The following is a 24,492-nucleotide window of genomic DNA, read 5'->3' as shown; positions in this document are numbered from 1 at the left end:
ACCAATTGCTCCAAGCTGAAGGCACCAGATACATTCTACAACCCTGGACTCCTGAGAATCTGACGAGTGCCTTTGTTGACCTAACTAAAGAGTAACCTGAACCATTATTAAAAACGGAAAATCGGTGTGCTTTTTATGAAAGCACTGCAATACTTTCAACTTGATCCTGGTTTCCATTGGAACCATTTGAATGTTTTCATGTCTGCATTTGTGTGGTCCAGTTTTTCAGTTTTTATCACATGGGATTTTACTTGTTGAGTTTGTCAATAACTTTTTTCAGTGTGCCACTATATATATCATTATGGCCGTGCCTACATGACCTGAGCAGGTTGGGAGTTGGTTAACAATGCTCTGCAATTTGTTTGGAGAAGTTGTGGGACAATGTGGAGTTGAACCTTAGCCCCTTTGGTAAGCTGTCCCGTTAGGGCTGAGTGTTCTCCCAAGGATGGTGGCAATTCGGAAGCCATTGTGGTTTTAGCTCACCCATCAATAGGAGCTCTGTTTTCCAACTATTCAGCCAAAATAATCTCTTACTTGCTGATCATTGTGGTTCAGACAATTGCCGTTGTTGGTTTGGCTCTCAGATTGCTCTCGCACTGAGCGGTGGATGTAGGTGTTTTGCAATTTTTAACAGAATGTGCTCGCGTCCACTCAATCAAGGTTGATTCATCATCATCATCAAAACCTTTATTTCGATTGTTTAAAATCATAAAAGTACATAAGTAAAACAATTCATTGTGATATATTCGATAAATACAATAGCCATGATAAGAATGAAAATAACATACTGTTTTATCAACAAGCAGGGCCCCCCATTTTGTTTAAAACAAACCTCAATCTGTATTAGTGCGAATTAATTTCCTACGAATTATCCACATCGCAAGTAAAAATTTGGAAACTGCTACCACGACAAGTGGATTAAGATCACTTCGCAGAATCCTGAAGAAATCGAGGTAGCTCCTGATACCTAGATTCAAGCATAGCTGAATAATCCATTTCTTCCGAATACCGGTGTATGCTGGGCAAAAAAGCACAACATGTATCATAGTTTCCTGTTCAGATAAACACCCCGGACAATTGTGCTCAAGGGCACCCACCCATTTGTCAGTAAAGGAATAAAGGGGGAGTGTCCCATATCTGAACTGTAGAAACAGCTTCTTTGCTAAGGTGGGCTGGATAACATCGAGGTCGGGTACAAAGGCGTAATAACACTTAACATCCAAAAACAGATCGGTCAGGCTAGAAGGCCTGACTAAACGATAAGCTTTTGTTAGAAAGTAATCTTTAAGGGTAAGGGCAAGAGTTTTTTTGGAGATGCCTAAGATAGAATTCTCTGGATTCGTCCAGAGATGGGCAAGGCCAATGTTGGTTAGTGTCTGCCTAACATACTGGAGCCAGGGAATCTTATCAGCCCCAAGTAAGCCCAGGATTACTTTCAATTCGTCTCTGTAACATGCCAACTCTGGTGTACTCCAAAGCCTTTTCCAGTACATCACCGGACGTGTGGCAATAACCTCAGCAAGGTTGATTCATAACTTTTATTTCTTGTTCAGCTAATTTGGCTATCTGCCCACAACATTCACAATCTACTTTTTACCTGGACATTTTGTTTGTATATACTTTATAGAGGAAATAAAACTTGATGGGAAAATCCTTGCTCATTGTTGACTGTGCAGTCTATTTCCTTACATGGTAGCGAGTGCTGAAGAATTGACAAACATCACTGTTAGAATCCGGGGTCTCTGGTTGGCGCAGGTATGCACTTGCGACAAGCAGGGACCCTTTTCATTTAAGTCAGGGCATAGGATTACCTCTTTAAAAATAACCTCTGCTCACCCTCTAGGTAACGTGGCGCGAGCAGTCAGGCTAGATTTCCAGAGGGCATTAGGTTAAGCATTCAAGGTATCCCACACAATAATCACCACCCCACCACACAGACACAAGGCTGTATTTATATGAAAATAAAGTTCTTTATATAAAAGATTTTTTCAGGTAGGTTGCAAAAATACAGTTCTCTTGTTCAAATACTGATCCAGTTACTCTTAAATGCTTAGAGGCAGTCCACAGTTGTTAAAATGGCACAGTTCTGTTAAAAAATAAGCTTCTTGGGGGGGTTGTGCGCTTCGTAGCGCCTCAGGTACGCTTCGTACCGCCATCCGGGTACGTCGTGCCGTTCCTCACGCTTTTCACACGAGTACGCGTATGCTGGCCTTGAGCCGGATGGGCCGTACCTTCGTAGGTACGCGTCGAACGCGTTCAAGGCTTCGCTGGCCAAGTCTCGCGCTTCCCGCGTGAGCACCGGCAATGCTTTCGATGCTGTACGGACCATACAGTTGCAGGGACGCGCCGTACACGGACGGCAACACAGATACGGCTTAAACAGCGAGGAGTACGGGTCGTACCAGGGCACAGGTCGCAAGGTACTTCAAAGGCAGGGACGCGCCGCACCAAGGCAAGTACGGGCCGTACTACAGCGCGTCAGTTACAAATGTTTCCAATGCAGGGGCGCGCCGTACCAAGGCAAGTACGGGCCGTATCACAGTGCGCCAAAGTCACAATACCTTTGCTCCTTCACAGGGGATGTTCGTGGCGACCTCCCAGTCCCATACAAGGGCGTCCCACGTCGCGCTGCAGTCCCCGATGTCCAGGGGACGGCGAAGCTTCGTGGGGCGCTCGGGAAGGTCACAGCTCACAACGAAGGGGCAGAAGCAGGAGGGGCAGCTGCGGAGGTAATTCTTCTGCGCGTCGCAGCGCTGTCAGCTTCTCAGGAGATCACCAGTATGTCGCAGGTCCTTGCGGTGACCTCGGCGGCGCGGGGTCGCTCAGGCTCGGTGCGCAGACACTCAGGTTCCTTTCCTTACGGTGCGAGCTACGGCTCGGAGGGGCAGGTACTTGCGGTGTGGGGACCAGGTAGACAGGTCCTCGCGGTGCTCGTGGTAGCCCCAGGTGGCAGATGTCGCAGTGCTGGGAAAGGCGGGGAGGCACACAGGTTCTCTGGGAGTCAGCTTCACGGGATTGCTTCCAGCCACTTCTCCTCTTCAGGGGGAAAGGTAGCGCCCACTGTTCCTGGGGCGCAGATCAGGGGGCAAGTTCACAAGCAAGCCCTTGGAGATTGTTTGAAAGCACAAGTTGATGCAAAGTCTTTTCCTTTAGTCTTTTCTTCTCCTTCCAGCAGACAGGCACCCACTGCAGGCCAGTCTCTCAGGCAGAGAGACAGTATTCCTCCTTCAGCTTCTCCAGGTCCTTCTCCTTCAGGCAGACGTTCATCTTGGCGCAAACAGGATCTGATTTCTGAGGAGCAGGGCTCCTTCTTTTATACACCAATTCTTTTGTTCTTTGTCGCCAGGGGGCCTGGGCCTGGCTCAGTCCAGTTTTGGAGCGCTTTGTTATGGTGACTCTGCTCTTTCCTTTCAGCAGCAGGGCAGAGACATCAGCCGCTCCACAGGGGGCAGAGCCGGCTTTGTGGTGGCAGAGCACAGGTCTATTCAAGAGTCAAGGTGTACTCCTCCCACCCATCCTGGTGTAATCTCTCTACCCACCACCTGGCAGCCAGCCTGTCTCCTGGAATTCCCCAGCCCTGCTCCTCACTGTTACTAGGCAGAACACACACACACAGCAGAGGCGGACTGAAATGGCCAGGTCAGTAAATACTAACTTTCTAAAAGTAGTATTTACAAACACAGGATATTAAAATAAACTTTACTAAAAGAAGTATTTTATTATTCTGAGTTCAGGCATACTAAGCTTGACTTTCTACCATGCTCTCTGAGTCCACTGGGATTACAGCGTGTGGCCTATGGAGAGCAGGTAGCCTTCAATAGTGAAAAACGAAAATGGCTGTAATTCACTATTGGGACATGCCACACACATCAGGGCATGTCCTACCTTATACTTACAATGCACCCTGCCCTTGGGCCTACCAGAGGGGTGACTAATATGTAGTTAAGTGAAGGTTTGGGGACTGGCAAGTAGGTGCACTTGTGCAATCAGTGCGACAGTACCAGACCGCGTGCAGGTTCTGCAGTGGCAGACCCTAGACACATTTTACCAGGCCGCGCCTGTGGGTGGCACAACCAGTGCTGCAAGCCCACCAGCAGCATTTGCATTTACAAGCCCTGGCACTCCTGGTGCACTTTACTAGGGGCTGATAGTAAACCAAATAAGCCAAACATGGACACCAATCAATGTATACACTTTCCAAAAGGGAGCACTTGCACTGGGGCACTGATTAGCAGTGGCACAGTGCCCTGAGCAGCTAAGACCAACAAAACACAATGAGGCACATCAGCACAAAGTGGAAGGGAAACTCACGCCAAGGTGCCAGGTCTAACAATCACCCACCTAGAAGCACGTTGCAGAATTTAAAGTGCAGAATTGCCACTGCTTCAAAGTGCAGGATGGCAGATCAAATGGCATGGTCAGGAGTGTAAGAGGGTGGATTAAATGGCATGGGCAGGAGTGTAACAGGGTGGATTTAATGGCATGGGCAGGAGTGTAGGAAGGTGGATTAAATGGCATTGTCAGGAGTGTAAGGAGGTGGATTAAATAGCATGATCAGGAGTGTAGGAAGGTGGATTAAATAGCATGGGCAGGAGTGTAGGAAGGTGGATTAAATGGCCTTGTCAGGAGTGTAATAAGGTGGATTAAATGGCATTGTCAGGAGTGTAAGGAGGGGGATTAAATAGCATGATCAGGAGTGTAGGAAGGTGGATTAAATAGCATGGTCAGGAGTGTAAGAAGGTGGATTTAATGGCATGGTTAGGAGTGTCGGAAGGTGGACTAAAGGGCATGGTCAGGAGTATAGGAAGGTGGATTATGCATGTTCAGGAGTGTAGGAAGGTGGATTTAATGGCCTGATCAGGAGTGAAGAATGTGGATTAAATGGCATGGCAAGAAGTGTAGGAAGGTAGATTACATGGCATGGTCAGGAGTGTAGGAAGGTATATTAAATGGCATTGTCAGGAGTGTAAGAAGGTGGATTAAATGGCATTGTAGGGAGTACAGGAAGGTGGATTAAATGGCATGGTCAGAAGTTTGGGAAAGTAGATTAAATGGCATGGTCAAAAGTGTAGGAAGGTGGATTAAATGGTGTGGTCAGGAGTGTAGGAAGGTGGATTAAATGGTGTGGTCAGGAGTGTAGGAAGGTGGATTAAATGGCATGGTCAGTAGTGTAGGAAAGTGGATTAAATGGCATGGTCAGGAGTGTAGGAAGATAGATTATATGGCATGGTCAGGAGTGTAGAATTTGTCGTTCTTTGAACATGTTACTGACTCTTTAAAATATTGTTGGCCCATTTTTATTAATCTAAAATTTAAGTTCCAAACTGAAAATTGTAAGGTTTTTGCAAAGTTAAAGGAACATTTGGTGATAAAAGGTGTTTTATGTTCTTGCTTCAGAATCCTGGGGTAAATGCTGGACCCATCCTTTCGCTGTCCCTGGTGCAGCTCACTGAGAAGATCCAGAATGGTTCCCTCTCCCCTGAGTCTGTCCTTTATACGTACATCGAAAAGGTGAGTCAGTGGTTTTAATTGGTACTAAGGACTATTAATGCTGTTGCTGCCCCAACCTGAGTGATGAACCTCGAATGCAAACACCAAGATAATTTGCTGATTAGTAGGAGGGAGCTGAAAAAACTACAGTATGTTCCATTTAAGGTCTTGTAACTTTCAAGTGTAGCGCTGTGAAGCATCTGTGCCTATCATAGTCACGGAGTCACATGTAATGTCACTCTACCACTGAGACACCTCAAAGCAATGTCATTGACACATGGTCTTGGAGACCTGTTGTTTACTGCTTTCATGGAGGTAGATATTATGTATCTTGAGGGCTGATCCCATTATTCAGGAGTCACAACTGGATCTTGTTCTTCCTGCGAGCAGGTGGTGACTGCATCCACTGTTTTCTAGTCAGTGTCTGTCTGGGCAGAGATTGGCGCAAACTCAAATATTGTCATATATGTCTTCCACTCATGTGCCAGACAAGCTGTAGTGTTTCTTAATACAACCCTCACCCACCAACCAAGTTGGTGGCATGCTTCACCATTGGACTCCCACTTCAGATGCCTAGTGCATCTAAGGTGTGCTACGACACCTAATTACAGCGTAGCTGTTTTTTCCGTGTGACGCAGTGAATTTGAGAAAGAATTAAAACTACCTCAAGGGAATTTGTCCCATAGGGGAATTTTTATTGTGGACCCTCCTGGTTAGGGTTAAAAGCATTGATGGTGGATGTGAAGTGAGAAAATAATGGTCTCTCACATCCTAGTGTTAGGTTGACCTGTTTCAGCCAATCTTGCATGATGTATGAGTCACAGTGGCTTTCTTCAGTACCAAGCTGCTAGGAATATCCTAGTCCTGTCTCTTATTATTATTTATAGATAGGAGAGGCACAGTCTGCCTCAAGTGTAAGGATAAATGAGTTGGTTTGTCACACCTCTGCATGCAGGTGGTGAATGAAACATGCTAGTATGATTTTTAAATGAAATCTACCTTCTTCGCCTGTGATTGAATGGATCGATCTTCTGGCATGGTATGCCTAATGTGGTAGGATATGATTGTTAGTTCACCATACGCATGCTGAATTGATGGAAATATCGATGTTCACGCATGATGAAGCAGACTGCATGACACGCTTTCATCGTTGGGTCTGCATAGATTCCATCAGAAATATGAGCTAACATTTTTGTATGCATAATGTCTTCTCTTATTATATCCACTCCTGAAAGAATAAGAATATTGCTGAAAATCATAAGTTATGAATTACTCCATACCATTTACTCATGCCTTGGGGTACATGCATCTGTTGACCTATCAAAATATTACATCATCACTGCAAAACGTCTGCCATTTTTAAAAATATCGCCCAGAAAAATTTGGCTCGGATCAGCAATGTCTACCCAAGCTAACTTCTCTAACGATCCAAAAACACAAATCAAAAATGAAAATCTCTGGACAACAATTGTTATATGGAGATATATCGGGGGCCGGAATTATTTCTGTGAAGCAGTGGTGTTCTTGCATAAGAGCATTGGGGGCAGATCCCCACTAGTCTTGAAGGAAGGAGAAGTAGATTGGAATTGGAAGACTGGTGTGAGGACTCGTACTGCCCAATCTAGAAGTAGCAGTGCGCACAGCAGTGTGCAAACACACTCTGCACATGTGGGGTAGACGACTTTAATATCACCCAAACCCTGCATGCGCAGTATGAGTCTGTGATACAGAGGTGTGGGCCGTCAGATGCTGCCTAGGGCAGGTGTTTTTCCAGGGCTGTTATGAGTATATCCTTCAAGGATTCCGCCTCCTCCTCCTCCGACTGATTAACCCTTGATACTTGATTCAGCCTAGGAGAATTAGAAGTCCCTTCATAATGTTGCTGAAGCCTTTTGCCTCCTGTTCGCCCTTCAGCTCTCTAGTTTCTGCAACCCTGTCTTCATTCTTGGTATTGCCCATGAGCTCCTTATTGTCCCCGTCCCCCCCCCCCCCCCAACCCCTGGCACTTGATATTTCCCTGTGGGACACTTATTAGCTCTTAACTCATTATACCCCTGTCCCTACTCCCATACAGTCGTTCTTATTTCCACTGGTGGGTAGATGAGGCCTAGCGCTTTGTAGCCCATTGGGCAGTGCTAGGCCTGCAGCTGGAAGCTGATTGGGCCAACCTTGATACATTACATGGAATTCATAAATCGCTACCTACACAGCGGGAAAAGTAAGTAGTCAGGGTGCTAAATCTGTTGAGTGAATGTTTGTTTCAATACGTGTGTGTCAGAGTGCAATACACGCATGCAAATGTGAATGCTGGCAGTCGTGACCAGGGATTGTGATTTACTTATCTGCAGGGCATTATTTGTAAAAAAATATATATAATGCCTCGACCCTCGTCAGGAGGCCACTGCAGCTTGCACCACCCATTGCCCCCGTCAACGCTGCCATCACAATACTTACACAACTATTAATCATCACACTGCTACAAATGGGACAATTCAGACTGTTCGAGGCACCCAAAGCTATTAGTATGGTTTGGGCGGAAGGTACTAGTAGTTTTTCTCAAATGTCTTTTTATTGGTTTTTAAAGGCTTTGAGATACACAGATATGCAAAAATAACATGTAGGGGAAAGATACCCAAATGCACAACATCATCCAAACAGTACAGCCTGCTAATAGATCATATACAGTTTGTGAACTAGGAACCAGCGATTTCCGAAAAACTTTAGCAGGCAACTTTCGCCTCTCCCCCTACCCTCCCTTACCCCTCCCAAAAAAGGAAGAACATAAGAACTTAAACTAAGGTGTAAAGGTCAATAAAAAAAAATAACTCTAACAGTTGCTGTGAAAGGTCGCTGTCCAGGGAGTAAGCAACCCCCGTATTAAATTTCCTGCCACACAACTCGGGCGTTAATGACAGATCTAGATATGGAAGAGATGCAGAGCTCGTAACCTCGGACCGCATGCAAACCGGGGCAGTCCCTGGGATAAGTATTCCACCAGGGGGGGCCACACATAGTTGAATCCCTTGCGGGTGCCCTCTGCAATGTCTGCCATTCACTCCATTGCCAGTGTTTGCCACAATCTGACGTGCCAATGCTTGAGGGAAGGGGCGTCCGATTTCTTCCAGGCTGCAGCCACTACCATCTTGGCCGCCCCAGGCAGAGCCACATTATCGAGCGATCCCCTTGCGTCTGGTGCTTCAGCTTGGTGTCCCGGATCCGCAGGAGTGTGTGTTCTAGCATGTCTGGAATCGGGTAACCCAAGATCTGCTTGATTTGACCCAGAACCGCCTTCCAAAAGGGTTGGATGTGGGGGCAATCCCACCAGATATGCCTAAAGTCCCAGAGGTGCCTGCAGCCCCTCCAGCACCTCCAGCATGTGTCCGAAGTGTTAAGGAAGATGGTGTGTACCCTCTGAGGGTGTAGGTACCAGTCGTACATAATTTTGTAATGGGCCTCCCATAAAAACAAACATTCCAGAACCTTTGGTGTCTAGGGGTGTGTGGGTAGCTCGGCGTCTGTGGAAGGGAGTAAAAGAAAGGAGATGGTACCCTTCAAGGAGGCCAGAGACTGGGCATGCTGATGTAGGAGTTGCGTAGCCGATGCGGTTTGTGTTTTCACAAAAAAGTCCCAGATTGTTCTCCCTGATTGTTCTCCCTGTTATTTGTCTATCCATATGGAGCCAAAGTTTGTCCGATTCATGAAGGGACGACTCTGTGATCACCCTCAATTGGGCCGCCATATTGTAACCCTATAGTATCCCAGGAAGTCCGGAAAGGCCAGCCCTCCCTCCCCTTTCGGCCACACCAGCATTCAATTGGAGAGTCTAGCCCTCTTACCCTGCCAAATAAACTTGGTGATAATTGTGTTTAATTCAGTTAACTGCGCTCTATCTACGTGATCGGAAGACCCTGGGGAAGTTTGCCCTATAAAAGTGCTCCAGCTTGGGGGTGAGTTTTATTCCCAGGTAGGTGATGTCTTGGTGGGCACTACGAAAGGGGGTCGTGCCCTCAATAGCCCACATGGTTTTCTTAGGCACTGTGAGGTTCAAGAGGAAGGATTTCGAGAGGTTCACCTTGAAGACCGAGGCACGCTCATATGAGATGAGCTCTGCCAGTATTGCAGGGGAACATCATCCGCGAAGATGGATATTTTGTATTCATTCGTACTGAATGGAACTCCCCCTATGTCCGGGTTGGAACAAATGCGCTCGGCAATGGGTTTGATGCTGAGTGCAAATAGGAGGGGAGATAAGGGGCAACCCTGGCGGGTGCCCCTAGAGATATTGAAAGATCCCGAAGCCACCCCATTTACCAGGACCTTAGAGCGCGGCGCATGATAATTCGCTTTGACCATCCCAATAAAAATTAAGCAAAGCCGAACTGTCGGAGAGTGTGGGTCAGAAAGGACCAGTCCACCCGGTCAAAGGCCTTCTCCGCGTCCAGCGCAAGAAGGACCATGGGGATTGCCTTCCTCTGCACTTTCTCGATGATGTGGACTATTTGTCGCAGGTTGCCATGGGTTTGTCTCCCCTTGATGAAGCCCGCTTGATCGGCCTGCACCAAGAAATGTATAATGTGGACCCTCTCCAGGTGAACCTCCGACTCAGCGTCTCCCAGGACAGTTGAGAAAAGTCCCACCATGAAGGCTTCCAGATCCAGGCCTCTCACATGAATGTTGTCTCGTCGGGAGTAGTTCTCAAGGTCTTCACATCTGAGCACCGTGGCATTTAAGTGAGCACGTAAGTCACTAGAGTGGGCCTCCAGCAGCTTCACACGGTCCCCTAGATCTTGATATTTTGCTTCGAGGTCTGGAGCGCGGGCCCCAACTGAATCGACCTTCGCCTGCAGGGCCACCAGCCGGGCTCCCATCTCAGCCTTAAACGCCTCCAATGAGGCCCCCATATCCGCTTTGAGATCAGCTCTGAGTTCTTGTTTGAATTCACGTAGGGAGGCCATGAGATCTTCCCGCGTGAGGGTCATGGCGTCCGATCTCGCCGTTTCATCACTGACTGATCCCTTGGTAGCGTGGGCGATGAAGCTGGTGACCTTTGCGGAGTGCGCATTTTTGGGTGGCATGAAGAGACTGGACTGACGTGAATGATGAGTATACAGTAGCGGTAGGGACCTCTAGGGTCTGAGGATGTTTTGTTGGTGAGGAGTACTCGCCCTTCAGATGCACCGTCGTCCCCTGTGAAAGGTCACCTTCATCTTCACTCCCGCTTCAATATGGCATAGGGCCTCATGGGTGCTCCCCTGGTTCACACTCCAACACTAACCGGCAGCCCGGGAGACAACCCTGCTCAGAGTCTAGCCTGATGGGGATCAGTGGGCAGCAGCCAGAATCCAACTGTCCGCTGAAGTGCTAGGCAGCCATCGGGGGTCGAGGGCACCACAGGGAACCGATCACCACCACCCGCGGCCTCTCCACGCGGTCCCGCATAGGTGCCTGACCGCCACCATTTTAGAGTCAGGCATCGCTTCGCCGCCAATACTCCTGGGGAACCGCTATACTGTAGGGGGCGGCCCCCCGCTTTGCTCCATACCTCTGCCTGGGTAAGTTGGGAGGTATTCACGGACGCCTGTTGCTCCGGGGGCACTCCTCCGCATTTAAGGAGCCTTTCAGGGGGGTCGGTCCGTCCGCCGTGGTCAGCCCTCCGCCAGGTGCCGTCCTCAGGTGACCAAGAGCAGTCTCCAGGACCTTGCCCCCGTCTGTCTCAGCAGCCGCGCTGCTCAGCCGCAGTCCAGGGGCCGTCGCGACAGTCAGCGCTCAGGCTCGGTGTAAGCCGCTATTTTGGACAGCGACGCGGGCCACAGAAACAGGAGCATCTTCAGCCGGTGAGCATCTCCAGCAGCTCCACCCTGGTCACCGGAGAGCCCTCACACCTCCAGGCGACACATGAAATTGGGCAACCCTGATTTGGGAACCACAAATGCCTTCATAACCGTAGGTAGGGCTGGGCCTGGCGCTGAGCCGATCGGATTTACGCCCAGTCGGCCATGATGGTTGGCCACGCCCCCGTATTAGTAGTGTTTAATGTATATTGAATTATTAAAACCACTATTGTTCTGCTTATCTCTAAATCACACAATCCGCTCCACCATGTGGCAGCTGCCATAAGTGCCGGTGCCGAGCACCTGGAAACCACCAGCTCAAATTAGGCACTTCTCTATCCACAAGTTCCCATCAGATAAGCAGCGTGCTAAATGCTTTTCTTGTACGTTAAAGGAAAAGCCATGAATGTTTTTATGAGAAGAATGGAGATATAAAAAGCACATTTCACACCAATAAAAAAAAAAAAAGTTAACTGTAAGAAACGAAAGGAAGTCAAGCTAAGATAGTTATTTACGGCCTTCCACTTTCAAAGTTCACCAGCCGCCTCTACTGTGAAGGAGCCACTGTTCTATAAATTGCCTCTGAGTCCTATGTCAACACTTTTGTTCTATTCATGTCAACAAATCTGTAGAGCCAGGTGCATGCTGGAAGCCAATGAAAGTTTTAACACCATAACTGTATGTGCACCCCAGTTCCAAAATGTTAAAGTTTTCCAAAAAGAGGATAAAAGAGAACCACATAGTGGTGCATAAAGTCTATGCCAGAGAGATATGGCATAAAAAATATTGGATTAAAGGCCGAAAATCACAGTGAAATGTGAACATCTATGGATTATGAACTTGCTCTGCTACCATAAGTAAATGTTATTGTTCCAAAATAAGAAGCAATCGAAAATAAAGTTTTAAATATGTATTTAAGAGGAGAACTTTGAATACTTGGGGCCTGATCACAATTATCCCAAAAATCCCATTTTGAGCATAAACTCCTATCAGTGCTGAAAATGGGGGTTATGATGGGTTTGCTATTCATAAGTGTTTACTCCTGAAAATTGCAGCTGGTGAAACCTTGTCCAAACATCAGAGGCATAAGCGGTGTATATTCATACAGCGAAGCATAACTGCTATTTGAATATGCAGGTATAAGGAACAACTCTCTTAGAGTATTCTTCCCCATTCCCCCATCATTTGGGTGCAGATTGAGCACTCAACAATTTGCAAACCCTCCACCGTCACAGATTTGCCTATCCAATTTTACCAACACTATTGAGCCCTCGGTGCATAACCTGGGATGTACTCTGATGAGAAATATAGTAGAAAATTGGTGACTATCCTAAAATAGTTTTTTCGCAAAATCCTGTAACTCGATTGCAAATGCTCCTATGCAGTTTAGGTTTCTACCATAACGTAACATTGCCGCGTTTGTGGCTTATGCCTCAAATGTGACTGCTGTTTTTTCAGTTTTTCGGAATATCGATAACTTTAAAAGTACTTACCTTATCTTGAAGAGCTTGTTATCTAAATTAATATAAAAATCTGATATTTTTTTAATTGGAGCTGGATTTCCTTATTGAGGGTGCGTTTCATTTTTTTCCCCTGTGTGTGCAACAAATGCCTAACACTCCCCTCTGATAAGCTTAAGGCTGCTCGACCACACTACCACAAATAGAGCACCTTCGGATTGTTAAAACGAGCCCCGGTACACTAGTAAGGGATACCTGAACACTTCACACAGTGCACCTCATTTTGGTACACTATATAAAGAGCCAGCTTCCTACTCTGAGCACTAAGTTTAACTTAAGAGGCAATTTGTAGAGCATTTGTAGAACACTTCAAACAGTAACACACTGAAAACCCCACACAAAAACTCCACTTCAGTTCAGAAAAATAGATTATGATTTTATAAATAAAACGAGACCTAAACCACAAAAATGCAATAAGTAGAAGCCGAGATATTAATTTTTAAAGATTAAAAGGGAAAAATACAGCTGAGAAGCAATACGTGCATAAAGGGTTATCTGGTCACTCTGGACCAGGCAAAAGACAAGAGTTCAGGCCGATCTCGATGGAGGTCGGCCGGTTACAGGAGCTGTTGAGGTCCCTCTGAACAAGAGTACCTTGATTCTGCTTGTAACTGTGAGATGTGGGGTGCAGCTGGGTGATACATGGGTGTCGATCCAGCTGTGGAGGTGATGCGTCAATTTTCTCCACGCAACGATGGCGATACATAGGTTCTGAAGATGAAGTGCTGGGTCCGAGTTGTGTTGGTTCCAAAGCCAGTGCCCCTTTTTTCTCCACCCAGACCACTGGATGCGTCAATCGTCTCTCACTGCAGCGGCAGCGATGTGGTAGTTCTGATGCTTTCGTTCCGATGACAATGATCTGGTTCCTAATGCGATGTGTCGGTTCTGTCAGTTGAAGTGGAGGTGACTTCTAAGAGGTGCTTTGAAGTGCACAGAGGTCCTCCCGCCCAGCTCTGACTCCAGGCTCACTTTGTGTGGGGACCGAACACAGTCTGTTCAGGTGTCAGCTCCTCCCTCCCATCCTGCCCAGGATGGCCCAACAGGATGTGGATGGGCATTTAGTCACACCTAAGCTCCCTTTGTGTGTGGTTGTCTAGAGGGGGTGCACGGAATCCAGCTGTCGGCCACCACAGATGTGTATTGGCGACAGGCTGCAGGCACACAGGGCTAAGAGCAGAAAAATGTCATCTTTTAGGGCGAGGGTAGTGATAAATTAATGTTTTACAGTACAGACGATTTATCATTACCATTCCAATGATATGAGACATAACCGAACTACTCCTTCTCAATCGGGAATTACAGTTTATAAGTATAACAAGAACTTCTCAATGTTAACCCTATGAGATGGGTTGGCCTCACAGCAGTGAAAAACTAATTTAAGAATTTCTCATTACCAGGACATGTAAAACTTTAAAGAGCATGTCCTACCTTTTAATTACACAGCACCCATTCCTATGGGCTACCAAGAGCTTTCTTAGGGGTGACATATGTAATAAAAGGGGAGTTTAAGCCTTGGCAAGGGGTTTTTAAATGCCAAGTATACATGGCAGTGTAAACTGCACACACAGGCTTTGTAGTGGCAGGCTTGAGACAAATGTAAAGGGCTTCTTGTGTGGGTGGCACAATCAGTGCTGCAGGCCCTTTAGTAGTATTTATTTTACAGGCCCTGGGCACATGTAGTGCATTTTACTAGGGACGTAATAGTAAATTAACTTTGCCTTTGTGGATAAATCAAATCAAAAACGACTTAATTCGATTAATACAAAATTAATCATAAAAGTTCAGGTATAGATCACAGATAAAAACTTTAAAAGAGAACAGTTCATTCATATCAGCAAAATTGTGGATAAGTCATTCCAACCATGTTTATTGCGCTGAACGATAAGAAATGCACCTTGCCCAGAGCAAGGACGTGCAGCAAGGTAAGTGAATGTTTAATTTTACTTTTTTAAATGTAAACTGAAGCGCCGACATGCATCACATTAACATTTTAAAGTGAAACATTTTAACTTTAAAATGTTAATATAATGCATGTTGGCAATTTAGTTAGTGTTTGCCAAGGTTATTTCCCCCCGATTTAGCATGGCACCTTTTCTCACCCCATCAGTTTTAGTTAATGACTACCGCCACTGTATAAAATGTTAATGTAATGCATGTTGGTGATTCAGTTTACATTAAATAAAGTAAAATTCAACATTCACTTAACCTTGCTTCAGGTTCTCGCTCTGGTGGTCTTCTCAGTCCTCAGTCATCTCCCTAAACCAGTCCAGGCGCTTCTCTCATGCTGTTAACCAGCATGAGAGAAGCACCAGGATTTGATGGAGTGGGCTCTCTGAGCACTGGAGGCCTGTACTTGCTGTCCACCCAGCTGTCTGAGACAGCACGGGTTGGAGAGCTTTAAAGTGCTCATGCCTGGCTAGCTGTCACTCGGGATCGAGTAGCGAAAAATAAAATAGTTACAAATTAACTTACCATTTTATTTTTTATCTCTGCAGCATTTTTATTTAGTTGGGTGATGCTTCTCCGATCTAATGGAGGGGCTGAGTATTTCTTCCACATTCTGGCAAGGAAACCATTTCAGCCAGCTACATGTACTCATTTATAGAAGAAAGAACATTAGCAGCTGCATGCTAGAGTGTTTTTTAGGGGCATCACGTTCTAGCTTTCTGGAAGTGCCCCCTTTTATACATGCAATACCCTTGTTATGAGTTATAACATCTTGTTAGAAGTTATTTCCCTCTGCTCTAGCCTTTTTGCTTTTTTATGCATGATTGACCCTGTATACATTAATATGTTATATATTTGCATTTCTCGCTTCATGAAATCCACTTTGGTCTGCCAAATTATTTACATGCTTTTATTACACCGATGGCTACTACTTGGTCCGTGATGTATAATCTGCCCATCCTTTTAAATCCTCTAAGAGTATTAAGTTGTTGAGAAAGAGTGTTAGCAAATCTCCCTAAGCTAAGGTTGGGGTGTTTGCACCTGCCCAGGTCATAGACTTGGAATGGTGTTCATCCGTCCCCATGATTTGTTCTGTATAGGTCTTTTCAGCTTTTCTGAGAAGGCATGAGACAGTTTGAATTCTCAGTGTGGCCTGTCCTCTTCCTCTCTTGCATTTGCCCACGGTAGTGGTGTGTTAGTTGTTACCTGGATTTATTATGGTCTTTCACAGATGTTTTTGAAGAATAGTAATACACCATTAAGGAGTGTGTATCACTTACTTTTAACAAGGGCCAATCACAGAAGCATAGTGAAAATCCAAACTGAGTCAAGAAATGGTGATTAGGTTCTGAGGAGTGAGGACCACCAATAGCAGGAGAAAAAGCACCACAGACAATGAGAAATGCACTCCGAGTCTGAGCAACAACACCAGGACCTTACTTGCAACCAGTGAAGCCGATTATGTCCAAGTCAACATAGAAAGGATCTTTTATTTTCAGGAATCAAGGGGAGTTAAACCATCGCAAAGTTGTCAGCAAGCACATCAACACCTGACCCGATATCTTTTTGGCCTGATTGGGAGCTCGAAATAATTCTCTAAAATAATGTAATATTAGATCTACATTTCATAGAATGAATGAGTAAATGTTGCACACATTCCAAACCCTGTACTGAAGGTAGGTAATAGGTTGTCATCAGGGGGTTCAGATTTTCATAAAATATATGTACGGCGTTGGTGCTGTACCCACTTGTCCAGATTTTGGAAAGATGAATTGTATGGACCATACAAAGAAGTCAAAAAGATTTCTGAGCTTAACTGCTTGGTGGATTCAGGTGGCACAAGGGTGCTAAAGAGGTTGTATGTGAACTGGCTTAAGCCATACTGCTGGAGCGATTTCACAATAAGCATTATAGCAAGATCTGAGCAGGGTGAGGAAGACAGTAAGACACTTCCTGAGTTACAGCATGGTAGTATAAACAGTGTTTCTGTGGATAGGGTACAACACACCCTGCCAACAACTGGGCAGCAATGAAAATGTAGATGGACGCTGAGATGATTTTGCTAACTTTTTTTGCTGACTCCATGGTTGGAAGGTGTCTGTATACATGACATAGACGGCAACTTGCCAGAAAAGAACAAGGTTTTCAGGATGTCCGACCAAGTCCAGGAGTGTGTCAAAGCAGACGTTGCCAAGATGTTGGCCTTTGGGGTGAGTGAGCCTTGCTGTTTTCCTGGCGCCAATCCAGTGGTATTGGTGTTCACGCATGGATGTACCAACTTGAGCTTTTGTGTGAATTATCATGCCGTCAATGAAGTGACCAGTACCGCTGCACAACCAGTTCCCAGAGCCGATGTGCTAGAAGGCCAGCAGGGTGCTGCTCGCTATTTGACCAGCATTAGTGCGACCAGTGGCTATGGGCACAATGCATTGGTACCTAGTGCCACAGAGAATACTTTACTCTCCCTACCTGAAGGAGTGCACCAGTTTAGGCTTGTACCTTTTGGGTTTAAAAATGCCCCTTGAACTTTTCAGCTCTGGAGAACCATGTTGTCTCGGGCTGGTTGCTTTCTGCTTGGTCTATCTTGATGACATTGCCATAATTAGCAATTTGTGTGAGGACCACCAGGAGCACCTAAAACAGGCTTGGTCAGGCTACAGGGAGCAAAACTGGCTATTAAGAAAAACAATTGCTAGGTGAGGCAGTCCTGTGTGGTCTACATTGGGCATCAGATAGGCAATGAGAAGATCTTTTGTTGGATGCCAGTATCTGAGCCGGAGATTCCCACTTCCCAGACTCAGGTGAGATCCTTCTTACTGGCTATTACTGAAACTTAGTGACCCCCTATGGGCTCATAATTGTGCCCTTGCCTGCCCTACATCCAAGGAGCTGTTTAAGAAGGTGAGCAGGGCTGCTGGGTGTTCAAAAGGCCTTTTTAGTACCAGAAGACAGCGATGTGTGACGTAGCTGTGTTTAAGGCATCTGACTTTGGACTATTGTGTAGGCTCTGAGGCGATTCCAGCATTAATTGCTTTGTACTAAGTTTGTGATCCAGACATATCGCAAACCACACAAGTGGTTGATGGCAATTAAGGGTGAGAATACCAAGTTGCTAAGATGGTATATCCCATTACAAGACCTAGGTTTTATGGTAGAGCACAAAGCCAGAATGAGACATGGGAATGCAGAGGGACACTTCTACCGGTTTTCATGATCCGACAACTGAATTTGTCTAAATGTGGAGTAAGGTTCCCGGTCATGTGATCTGGGAAAATTTTCATTTGGGGCAAGAATGTCACCTGCATGATGTACTGGTATATAGCCTGCCCAGAGTGCCTTTCTGTATGTAAAACTGTTATCCTAACTTATTTTATGGCACTCCTATCACGCTAACCTAGCCCTTGACTATGCTAGGTCCAGGACCTTTCCTGTGACTTGGATAGATGCACCAAGTATGACCTCAAAGTAGAGAGCGGACTACTGTCCCTGTGCAGTGGTGCAAGCATACCATCCTTTGTGATTTGTAGTGGGAGCAGATATTTTTCTCTGCAAGTGAAACACAGAAACTAGCACTGACCTTTATTATGCATTTTGAGTGAATGTGGGTGTACGGAGGGGGGGGGTACTAAAACAGACAATAGCAAACATAAACCAAGAAAACCAAGAAGATTACATAAAAATCCAAAGATGGAACACTATCTCTTTCATTTACAGATTGTATTGTATTACATATGTGTTTCTATTACATACATTGGAATAGCCAATTGCCTAAAAATAAATCTAAACACGTTACAAAAAACCGACAGATATGAAATTCCAATAACATAGATTATCATAACCAACATTGAAATATGTACTGACATTTTTTCAGTCCAACAAACAAAAATAAAATACAGAATTTTTGGGCAAATACGTATTTACATTTTGTACACCTAGAGCAAAACAGTCTAAAACTAGCACAATCAAACCCTTCAAACACTCAACAAAAACAAACTTCGAATGTGGGGCCAGGGATACTTAAAACCAAAGCTAATGGGAGACTCTCAAATCTTTATAAGCTTCTGGGCACTACAAACGATCAGGTGAAAAATCTAAACCAATCCTATAAGGCTGGTCCTATATTGAGAACACTTTAAAATTAAAGCCGTACCCAATAGTTGAACATTAAAGCAGTGCAACATCCACTCTTCTATGTATGTTCGAACCCTTAAAAAGTATGTTAACTCTACCGTTTCCAACATAACCGCAGTGCAACTCGAACATCGATGGAGTCTCCAGTGTGTTCCTGAGAGCGATGTTCCAGTGGTCTTCAGAATACATAAAAAATGTATATCTGTTTTAAAATTATGCTACTTGATAAAGTATATCATTACTAATAACGAAACCCTATATATATATATATATATACATATACACGCAAACACACACCCCTCCCTCCTCTTAGAAGATGATTCACTACATACGTGTAGTGCACATATGTTTTTAAAATATACCAGTCACTCAATGCCCAACTGTTCCCCATGGGGCAGGTAGAAAGTTAAATAATATAATACCTTATTGCAGGGTCTCTTAAAGGCACGCAAGTCAAGGGTGTTGAATGTAACAACATTTGTACTGCTGCGTGTGGAGGCCCTTTAGTGAACCAATCCAGTAAGGGCAGTGTAGCTCTGACATTAGCCTTGTGTTATAAACCTGTCCCTTGCGCCAAAATTGCATCCCATAGCTCTGAGTATGAGTACTGAGGCCAGTGAAATGCCTTTTGGATGCTCCTGGTTGTAGCATGGCACTAGGTCCAGGGTGGGGATAGCTTCCTTGGACAGTAGAAGTGTATTGTCTGCATTTTAATAGTTGGATGATGGAGCCCAGATACTGAAGTCAAGAGGATGGAGACATGGCTGCCTTTTGAAATTCCATGAAGACTTTCTTAGCAAGGGGCTGCTGATTTGTTCTTCCTGAGCACTGCCATTTGTTAGACGGTAGGGGTGAGGGTTGAGACTGCAGCTTCTGTTTTTCAAGGTGAGAGAATTTCTAAACCGGGCCTGCCCTTTTGTCTGTCCCCGATTACTACTTCAGGAAGGAAGTTTTTTTTTAGTTTTTGTTTTTGTTTTCCAAAACCTTTATTATTCCATCGAAGAGTACACTGCTATTCAGCCAACAACCCGGAGGCAGGCAGCTAGTTTGCGAGGCGGAACTCCGCCCAAGCATTTGAGGTCGTACATTAGAACAGCAATACAACATTTTGCAATGGACCAAACAAAACAAAACTAACAGAGAGCCCGAGTCGAAAGGAAGCAAACAATGAATAATCGAAATGTCATAATCACCTCCACGCTGCGCCCACAGCCCACCCAGACAACGCAATCGACTGACAACCCCCCACAGAAAGCGAGCCCCAAACCCCAGATCACTTATGTCAGGCGGATCACCACGTACAGCGCACCACAGTCAAACTCCAACCTCGCCACGTCACCAAAGCCACAATCAGACCGCCTAGACATCTTCCAACGCTGTCGTCCTAGCCAACCAATCCACCAGTGGCTGCCATATATCTACAGGCCTCGAGCGCTGTGGCAGCTGGTCCCAGTATGAGGTCAGCTGCTGCCTACAGTACACCGCCGCTCTTATCCAGGCCGCCACTTTCGGCGGCATCGTCTTCTTCCAGTGTAGCGCTACTTGACGCTTAGCAAGTAATAGCAAAAGGGCCACAAGCCTACGTGAGGCCTTAGGCACATTTCTAACGAACCCCAAGAGGGCCACAAGTGGGTCCGGCTCCAGTTCCACCCCCACAATCTGCCCCACGGTATTGAAGACTGCAATCCAGAAGTCGCGTATGGGACCACACACCCATACAAGGTGATAGAACGCGGCCTCCTTCTCACCACATCTCCAACAGTTCGCATCAGACCGCAGTCCCATCCTACACAGTTGTATGGGCGTACGGTAAGTCCGGTGCAGATAGTTGAAGTGTACCAACCGCAGCCTATAATTAGGGGATAGGTTTTCAAGTTGGGAGCAACAGTACTCCCACTGTTTCTCGGTAATAGATATACCCGCTTCATATTCCCACGAGGATCTAGAGTCAGTGTGCACAACCGGAGCTTTGTTTTGAGTAGCTCTATAAATACGTGTGATCAGTTTGCGCGCGGAGGAATTCGAGAGTACGTCCTCCAGGGCCGCAAGCGTCGGCGGAGCATCTGGAAACATAGGGTACCTGCCCTTGCATGCAGACCGCAGTTCATAGTAGAGAAGAAGCTCCGAGGCCGTCGGTTCCGGCGCTGCCGCCATATCCCGCAATGTAAGGAAGGTATCGTCCGGGTACAAGTCTCCCGCCACCTTCAGGCCGCAGGCCTGCTCCCGCCGCACCACCGCCGCGTCCGTCAATGGCCCCAATAGTGGATTATCCGCAAGGGGCATACTCGGCGCATATAAATCATCAACGCCCGCACGTTTGGCAATGCTTGACCAGGCCCAGCGTACCATTTCAACAGTATCAATGTCATCCCGGGAGCGTCTGTATCTCTGATACACTGCTGCACGAAGGGGGCAGGGGGCCGCAACGTCCATCTCGATAGCCACGTGCGGCTGGTAGGGGATCGGGTGCTGCCAGAAGTGCAGGTATTGGACCTGAGCACTGTACACATAGAGCTCCATGTCCGGGGCCGCGAGTCCTCCCTGACGGAAGGGAAGTGTGAGGAGGTGCCAGGCCACTCTGGGCTGCTTACCCGCCCAGACCAGTTCAATCAAGGCGGAGCGGAGCCGACGGAAGAACGACTTAGTGAGTGGCAGGGGGATGTTTACGAATAAGTAACGAAACTTAGGAACGACCACCATTTTAGCAATTGCTATGCGGCCCATCAGAGATAGCGGCAGCGCCTTCCAGCGCCTCACCTTACACTCCAGCCACTCCACGGCCACCCCAAAATTGGCCAGCCATATGTCCTGCACCGATCGGCTAAATCGTACGCCCAGGTATTTAATCTCATCAGTGACCCAGTCAATCGGGAATTCCGCATGGCATTGACTCGTACCGTCCGTCAGCGGGAACATCGCCGACTTCGACCAGTTGATATCGATACCTGTGAGGCCACTGTATCTTGTCACCTCATGCATCAGTGGGTCAAAGTTGTCCGATGGATTCAACATATATATGGTTATGTCGTCGGCGTAAATAGACACCAGCAGGCCACGAGATGTGAAGCCGATACTGCGATGAGTGTGATGTTGGCGCAAACGAGCCGCCAGCGGCTCCGTCGCAATGGCGAACAGCAATGGCGACAAGGGGCAGCCCTGCCGAGTCCCTCTGGTTATGGGGATCGGGGAAGACGTCTGACCATTAACCCGCACCCTAGCCGTCGGGTGATTATAGAGTATTCCAATACGCCTGGCAAAGGAGGGGCTGAAACCCATGCGAGTGAATAACGCCCGTAGGAATTTTCCACTCTAATGAGTCGAACGCCTTAGTGGCGTCAAGCAATGAGGCCGCGGCTTGCACCTTGGGATCCAAATAATGCAGGAGCCCAAACAGCACTCTCAGATTGTGGGAAGTGGACCTCCCCATTACAAAGCCCGACTGATCGGACAACGCTATCTGTGGCAGCATAAATTTCAGACGGTCAGCGAGTAATTTCGCGTAAATTTTGGCATCTAGATTAATTAGCGAGAGTGGGCGATATGAGTCCGGGGTAACAGGATTTTTGCCAGGTTTAAGCAGCGTAATGATAAGGGCCTCTCGCATCGAGGTAGGGAGGATGCCCAACTCCATCGCTTCCTCAAAAACACTGTGCAATCGCGGTACCAGTAGGTCTGCATATTCCTTGTAGAAGGCCGCCGTCAGCCCGTCTGGGCCTGGTGCCTTGCTGAGTGGCATAGCGGCTATCACCGCTCGAATGTCCTCCAGCGTGAAGGGTAGGTCCATATATTGTCGGGCATTATTACTGAACCACGCGAGTGCTATGGTGTCCAGGTAGTCACTAATAATAGTGTCATCAGGTGTCACCTTAGAGGTATACAAGACCTTATAGTAATCTGTCATCACTGTCAGTATAGCCGGAGGATCTCGAATCACTTCAACCCCTGACCCATGTAGCTCAAGAATATGCTCCGACCCACGTGGCGGGCGCAGCATGTTTGCTAGTGTTCGTCCAGCTCGATCACCCTCTCCGTAACGTCTGGCCTGAGAATCTTTGGACAAGAACGCGACCTCCCTCTCCGCCTCCTCTTGATACTTGGTCAGTTTCGTCCTGAAGGCTGCACTCGCCCCAAATTCAGGAAGGAAGTTCACACTTCATTGTGCACTTGTTATAAGCACTCCTGGATTTCTGAATGAGTGATCACTCTGCTCAAAGGCTTTGTCTGGAGAGTAGCCTGTAAATTGCTTTTCAACAAGAACAAAGCCAAATCAGTTCCAAAGAATGAGAAGTGGATTCACCTCCCCTTTCTGGAAAATGTGTATGAAAGTGGGATCCAAGCCCCCCTTTGTTTCAGTCCCAAATTGTTAACAAAGGAAGGCAGAGCTCTGCAGAGTAGTTGAAGTGCTGCTATGAGTCCCAGGGCTGGTGTCTGACTCACAGCCAATTCCCCAGGGGTGGAGGGACACCAGTTAAAGCCAACTCTTTCTCCTGCAATTGCTGTGTGTCTATGTGAAGAGCCTAGAAGCCTACCTGCCTGCTGAGAGAGGAAAGGAGTATGCTTGGACCTGCAGGAGGAGAGGCACAAAATGTTTCCAGCATGAAGAGCTGACAGTCCCGAGAGAGTGAGTGATCCAGGAGTGAACTGGGCTCTGAAGAGGTCCCCCAGTCTCCCTCTGCCGTTCTGAGAAAATGGGACTGTACCAGATCGTGTCATTCTGAGTCACTTAGCAGCCTATGGTGGGCTGAGTGACTGGTGATGTCTTCAGTTGTGACCCGGAGTCCCACATCAAGAAAAGTCTTTGGTGCCAGATGGTTTGAGAGTGACGCTGCCTTTCTGAGCTTCTCCTTTCTTGGTTGCTGACCATGATAATGACATCTTAATCATTGTTAACCATTCATGAATATTCTATTGAGATGTGTTCTGTCAAACTAAATATTGTAGTGCTGCTCTCTTGCACTATCCCTGCTTATGGGCCCCATCTCTCCTTCTAGGTGCTACTAACATCAGTACACCCCAATGAGTCCACCCCGTGAGGCCAGGAATGCTACCCATGGCTGTGTCACAGCGCGGATGGCTGCCAAATAACTAACCAGTAGCTGCGGGGCTAAGCTGCACCTCAGTACAAGAGAGATACTCCGACATAAGGGAAACTCTGTTGCACCCTCTTAAGTATTTTTGTGAAAAAGCAGCTAAAGACATTTAACTGAACTGTAGACTTCACCCCTAAGAACCTTTGAGTGATCTGCTCTTGACCCTCTGCCCTAATAAAGTGGGCATGTTAACAGCAGGATCTCAACCACATCAGGGGTGAGGACTGTTACCGGGAAAGTATAGTGTCTCATGGTTAAAATGCAATTTATGACAATGCTGTTTAACTTACTAATTGGATTGTGCAGTATTTACATGAAATGAAAAATGCTTTTTTCATAAAGATAAACCCTGGGCTGAACACTACGTTGTTGTCTGTTGTTTGACTGAGTTCTAAGGTCTTGTCTTCTACGCTACCTTTCTGTGAAGCCTGTGACTGTTCGACCTCGCTACTCTCAGAGTCAAGTGCAGAAAGGGTGGCCCTG

The 24,492-nt window shown here is 46.6% G+C and overlaps 1 protein-coding gene across 1 annotated transcript in view; it reads left to right on the top strand.

Annotated features, from left to right (window-relative positions):
• The window catches only part of LOC146835077 (vitamin D3 hydroxylase-associated protein-like), a 305,937-nt gene that overhangs the window by 64,019 nt on the left and 217,426 nt on the right, over window positions 1–24,492 (top strand). Inside the window, exon 2 of the mRNA XM_085602744.1 lies at window positions 5,398–5,511. Coding sequence (XP_085458870.1) covers window positions 5,398–5,511 — 114 coding nt within the window. The remainder of the gene's footprint in view (window positions 1–5,397; window positions 5,512–24,492) is intronic.

Source organism: Triturus cristatus, chromosome 4_2, assembly GCF_964204655.1.
Source record: "Triturus cristatus chromosome 4_2, aTriCri1.1, whole genome shotgun sequence".
Lineage (NCBI taxonomy): Eukaryota > Metazoa > Chordata > Amphibia > Caudata > Salamandridae > Triturus > Triturus cristatus.
This window is presented reverse-complemented; position numbering and strand designations above follow the sequence as displayed.